Source organism: Pelobates fuscus, chromosome 3 (genome assembly GCF_036172605.1).
Source record: "Pelobates fuscus isolate aPelFus1 chromosome 3, aPelFus1.pri, whole genome shotgun sequence".
NCBI classification, from domain to species: Eukaryota; Metazoa; Chordata; class Amphibia; order Anura; family Pelobatidae; genus Pelobates; species Pelobates fuscus.
Window position 1 is genome coordinate 420221374 of NC_086319.1, and position 6672 is coordinate 420228045.

Sequence of the window (6672 nt, forward strand, 5' to 3'; positions counted from 1 at the left end):
CGCACTGCATTCACCATACACACACTAAAACCACAACACAAACACACACTGCTTTCACCATACACACACTAAAACTACAACACAAACACACACTGCATTCACCATACACACACTAAAACTACAACACACACACTGTATTCACCATACACACACTAAAACCACAACACAAACATGCACTGCATTCACGATACACACACTAAAACCACAACACAAACACTGTATTCACCATACACACACTAAAACCACAACACAAACACGCACTGCATTCACCATACACACACTTAAACCACAACACAAACACACACAGCATTCACCATACACACTAAAACCACAACACAAACACTCTGCATTCACCACACAAACACACACTTTATCTAAAACACACAAAACTACATTCATTATACAAATAAGCAATCTGTATCCATTTTACACACCACACAGGCCATCCTTGTGGGTGGACTCAGAATGGGTCCTCGGGGACGGGCGCAGGGGGCCCACACTTTGAACTGTGTCAGGGGCCCCGAAATTTCTGATGGCAGCCCTGTGGAGAACTCACCGATCCTCATGAATAAAACAATGCTGAACATGGACAGAACAGTGGGCACCACAACACCAAAAAAGGTGGAAAGTTTGCGTGGTGCAGGACCTTCGGTAACAGTATCTGTGCCGCATAGGGCGGAGTCTGCAGGCCCCAGAGTGCCATCGGATACACTGAAGAGGCGGTAATGAAGAAGGGGAGAGTTTTCTGAGGTCATTCCTGGAAAGAGTGGACAAAGAAAGTTAATTCATGTAAAACACACAACATACATGTAATCTATAATCACTCCGTTAATATGATATAAAAGGACACACAGCAGGCTATGTAATCCTGACCGAGGGCCAGTTAGTAGACATTTCACGGGTTTCAGCTCATTAAAAATAAACACAAAAAAGAGACAAAAAAGACAAAGTAAGATCAGACAATGCACAGATGCAATGAATGGTGATATGAGCTCCATATAGTACGAGGAGGCCAACCAGAGCTCCATATAGTACAAGGAGGCCAACCAGAGCTCCATATAGTACAAGGAGGCCAACCAGAGCTCCATATAGTACAAGGAGGCCAACCAGAGCTCCATATAGTACAAGGAGGCCAACCAGAGCTCCATATAGTACAAGGAGGCCAACCAGAGCTCCATATAGTACAAGGAGGCCAACCAGAGCTCCATATAGTACAAGGAGGCCAACCAGAGCTCCATATAGTACAAGGAGGCCAACCAGAGCTCCATATAGTACAAGGAGGCCAACCAGAGCTCCATATAGTACAAGGAGGCCAACCAGAGCTCCATATAGTACAAGGAGGTCAACCAGAGCTCCATATAGTACAAGGAGGTCAACCAGAGCTCCATATAGTACAAGGAGGCCAACCAGAGCTCCATATAGTACAAGGAGACCAACCAGAGCTCCATATAGTACAAGGAGGCCAACCAGAGCTCCATATAGTACAAGGAGGCCAACCAGAGCTCCATATAGTACAAGGAGGCCAACCAGAGCTCCATATAGTACAAGGAGGCCAACCAGAGCTCCATATAGTACAAGGAGGACAATCAGAGCTCCATATAGTACAAGGAGGACAATCAGAGCTCCATATAGTACAAGGAGGACAATCAGAGCTCCATATAGTACAAGGAGGACAATCAGAGCTCCATATAGTACAAGGAGGACAATCAGAGCTCCATATAGTACAAGGAGGCCAATCAGAGCTCCATATAATACAAGGAGGACAATCAGAGCTACCATTACTTCAATTACTTCAGACTATTCCCCACTTCCTTCACAAAATCGCATAGTATGCATGATGCAGTCAGGCAGAGCATTCTCTGGGATCTTCCTACCCCACGGTCAAATATTAATATGGTGCAGATGCAAGATACCGTGTGTCCACTACTGACAGGAGTAAAGTCAGGTACATTGTACCCCACATGGTATCCTCACTTCTATCCAGTTACTGTGCTGGTAATGTACACAGAGTATCCTCACCTCTATCCAGTTACTGTGCACAGGGTATCCTCACCTCTATCCAGTTACTGTGCACAGGGTATCCTCACCTCTATCCAGTTACTGTGCTGGTAATAGTGTACACAGAGTATCCTCACCTCTATCCAGTTACTGTGCTGGTAATAGTGTACACAGAGTATCCTCACCTCTATCCAGTTACTGTGCTGGTAATAGTGTACACAGAGTATCCTCACCTCTATCCAGTTACTGTGCTGGTAATAGTGTACACAGAGTATCCTCACCTGTATCCAGTTACTGTGCCGGTAATAGTGTACACAGAGTATCCTCACCTCTATCCAGTTACTGTGCAGGTAATAGTGTACACAGGGTATTCTCACTTCTATCCAGTTACTGTACAGGTAATAGTGTACACAGGGTATCCTCACTTCTATCCAGTTACTGTGCAGGTAATAGTGTACACAGGGTATCCTCACCTCTATCCAGTTACTGTGCAGGTAATAGTGTACACAGAGTATCCTCACTTCTATCCAGTTACTGTGCAGGTAATAGTGTACACAGGGTATTCTCACTTCTATCCAGTTACTGTACAGGTAATAGTGTACACAGGGTATCCTCACTTCTATCCAGTTACTGTGCAGGTAATAGTGTACACAGGGTATCCTCACCTCTATCCAGTTACTGTGCAGGTAATAGTGTACACAGAGTATCCTCACTTCTATCCAGTTACTGTGCAGGTAATAGTGTACACAGGGTATTCTCACTTCTATCCAGTTACTGTACAGGTAATAGTGTACACAGGGTATCCTCACTTCTATCCAGTTACTGTGCAGGTAATAGTGTACACAGGGTATCCTCACCTCTATCCAGTTACTGTGCAGGTAATAGTGTACACAGAGTATCCTCACTTCTATCCAGTTACTGTGCAGGTAATAGTGTACACAGGGTATCCTCACTTCTATCCAGTTACTGTGCAGGTAATAGTGTACACAGGGTATCCTCACCTCTATCCAGTTACTGTGCAGGTAATAGTGTACACAGGGTATCCTCACTTCTATCCAGTTACTGTGCCGGGAAGGACGAGGGACATTATTTGTCTGTTTTTTTAAAGTTCATTGAGGGGTGAGTTAGCGTTTGACTGTTAAATTCCTGCCACATTCCTCATTCTATCATTCATACAATTCTATAGATCTTTTACTGACACACACTTACTATTTCAATCAATATACACCGCGTCCTGTATTATTAACTTACTAGCTAATTAGCAGGAGACGCAATGAAAACACAACACAATTTGTATAGTAAGGTGGAGGGCAAACTACTATTCCCATCACCCTCAGAGAGCTTGCTTTGTACACCATCACCTACCATGGATAGAGGGCGAGATAGAGTCACGTATTTCTAAAATCCCAGATAAACACTAGAGGCACAGTCTGACTCTATATAACACAGTCAGACTCTATATAACACAGTCAGACTCTATATAACACAGTCAGACTCTATATAACACACAGTCAGACTCTATATAACACACAGTCAGACTCTATATAACACACAGTCAGACTCTATATAACACACAGTCAGACTCTATATAACACACAGTCAGACTCTATATAACACAGTCAGACTCTATATAACACAGTCAGACTCTATTTAACACAGTCAGACTCTATTTAAACACAGTCAGACTCTATATAAACACAGTCAGACTCTATATAAACACAGTCAGACTCTATATAACACAGTCAGACTCTATATAACACAGTGTGCCTCTATATAACACAGTGTGCCTCTATATAACACAGTGTGCCTCTATATAACACAGTGTGCCTCTATATAACACAGTGTGCCTCTATATAACACAGTGTGCCTCTATATAACACAGTGTGCCTCTATATAACACAGTGTGCCTCTATATAACACAGTGTGCCTCTATATAACACAGTGTGCCTCTATATAACACAGTGTGCCTCTATATAACACAGTGTGCCTCTATATAACACAGTCAGACTCTATATAACACAGTCAGACTCTATATAACACAGTCAGACTCTATATAACACAGTCAGACTCTATATAACACAGTCAGACTCTATATAACACACAGTCTGACTCTATATAACACACAGTCTGACTCTATATAACACACAGTCTGACTCTATATAACACACAGTCTGACTCTATATAACACACAGTCTGACTCTATATAACACACAGTCTGACTCTATATAACACACAGTCTGACTCTATATAACACACAGTCTGACTCTATATAACACACAGTCTGACTCTATATAACACACAGTCTGACTCTATATAACACACAGTCTGACTCTATATAACACACAGTCTGACTCTATATAACACACAGTCTGACTCTATATAACACACAGTCTGACTCTATATAACACACAGTCTGACTCTATATAACACACAGTCTGACTCTATATAACACACAGTCTGACTCTATATAACACACAGTCTGACTCTATATAACACACAGTCTGACTCTATATAACACACAGTCTGACTCTATATAACACACAGTCTGACTCTATATAACACACAGTCTGACTCTATATAACACACAGTCTGACTCTATATAACACACAGTCTGACTCTATATAACACACAGTCTGACTCTATATAACACACAGTCTGACTCTATATAACACACAGTCTGACTCTATATAACACACAGTCTGACTCTATATAACACACAGTCTGACTCTATATAACACACAGTCTGACTCTATATAACACACAGTCTGACTCTATATAACACACAGTCTGACTCTATATAACACACAGTCTGACTCTATATAACACACAGTCTGACTCTATATAACACACAGTCTGACTCTATATAACACACAGTCTGACTCTATATAACACACAGTCTGACTCTATATAACACACAGTCTGACTCTATATAACACACAGTCTGACTCTATATAACACACAGTCTGACTCTATATAACACACAGTCTGACTCTATATAACACACAGTCTGACTCTATATAACACACAGTCTGACTCTATATAACACACAGTCTGACTCTATATAACACACAGTCTGACTCTATATAACACACAGTCCGACTCTATATAACACAGTCCGACTCTATATAACACAGTCCGACTCTATATAACACAGTCCGACTCTATATAACACAGTGTGCCTCTATATAAACACACAGTGTGCCTCTATATAACACACAGTGTGCCTCTATATAACACACAGTGTGCCTCTATATAACACACAGTGTGCCTCTATATAACACAGTGTGCCTCTATATAAACACAGTGTGCCTCTATATAACACAGTGTGCCTCTATATAACACAGTGTGCCTCTATATAAACACAGTCAGACTCTATATAACACAGTCAGACTCTATATAACACAGTCAGACTCTATATAACACAGTCAGACTCTATATAACACAGTCAGACTCTATATAACACAGTCAGACTCTATATAACACAGTCAGACTCTATATAACACACAGTCTGACTCTAACACACACAGTCTGACTCTATATAACACACAGTCTGACTCTATATAACACACAGTCTGACTCTATATAACACACAGTCTGACTCTATATAACACACAGTCTGACTCTATATAACACAGTGTGCCTCTATATAACACAGTGTGCCTCTATATAACACAGTGTGCCTCTATATAACACAGTGTGCCTCTATATAACACAGTGTGCCTCTACATAACACAGTCTGACTCTATATAACACAGTGTGCCTCTATATAACACAGTGTGCCTCTATATAACACAGTCAGACTCTATATAACACAGTGTGCCTCTATATAACACACAGTGTGCCTCTATATAACACACAGTCTGACTCTATATAACACACAGTGTGTCTCTATATAACACACAGTCTGACTCTATATAACACAGTCAGACTCTATATAACACAGTGTGCCTCTATATAACACAGTGTGCCTCTATATAACACAGTGTGCCTCTATATAACACACAGTCTGACTCTATATAAGAGAAAGCTTATACCCACCCTGCACTGTCTGTGTTCAGCAGCCACTTCCTGGTCAGCTGACAGATCATGTGACCCCTCCCCCACCCATCCCTTTATTGCAGCAGCAGGCTGTGTATAATAACTGCATGTGGTAATCATGGGATTACATCCAGTCATTGTCACAAACAGGGCTGTCATTGTACTGCGACGCGGAATATGTTAGCGCTATATAAATAATAACAATGTATTAAAGTCTAAACTGTAATAATTGTGAATGGGTACAGAGAGACTGTAAAAGGCTAGCTGAGAATTTCAGGCTCATTCTCTGATACAATACAGAGTTTCTTCCTGTAACTGTATCAGCACCATGTAATACACTAACAGTAACGATGAATAATATAAGAAATACAGTATATCCCCGCTAATAGCCGCCGGCAGTGAGACAGTAACAGGAACGATGAATAATATAAGAAATACAGTATATCCCCGCTAATAGCCGCCGGCAGTGAGACAGTAACAGGAGCGATGAATAATATAAGAAATACAGTATATCCCCGCTAATAGCTGCCGGCAGTGAGACAGTAACAGGAACGATGAATAATATAAGAAATACGGTATATCCCCGCTAATAGCTGCCGGCAGTGAGACAGTAACAGGAACGATGAATAATATAAG

At 41.2% G+C, this 6672-nt stretch overlaps 1 protein-coding gene across 1 annotated transcript in view; it reads right to left on the reverse strand.

Annotated features, from left to right (window-relative positions):
* The window catches only part of SLC12A9 (solute carrier family 12 member 9), a 30259-nt gene extending 24184 nt beyond the window's left edge, over window positions 1-6075 (reverse strand). The window contains exons 1-2 of the mRNA XM_063449779.1: window positions 6037-6075; window positions 557-757 (exon numbers count right to left, since the gene is read on the reverse strand). Coding sequence (XP_063305849.1) covers window positions 557-755 — 199 coding nt within the window. The 5' untranslated portion in view covers window positions 756-757; window positions 6037-6075. The remainder of the gene's footprint in view (window positions 1-556; window positions 758-6036) is intronic.
* Between the last annotated feature and the right edge of the window lie 597 nt (window positions 6076-6672).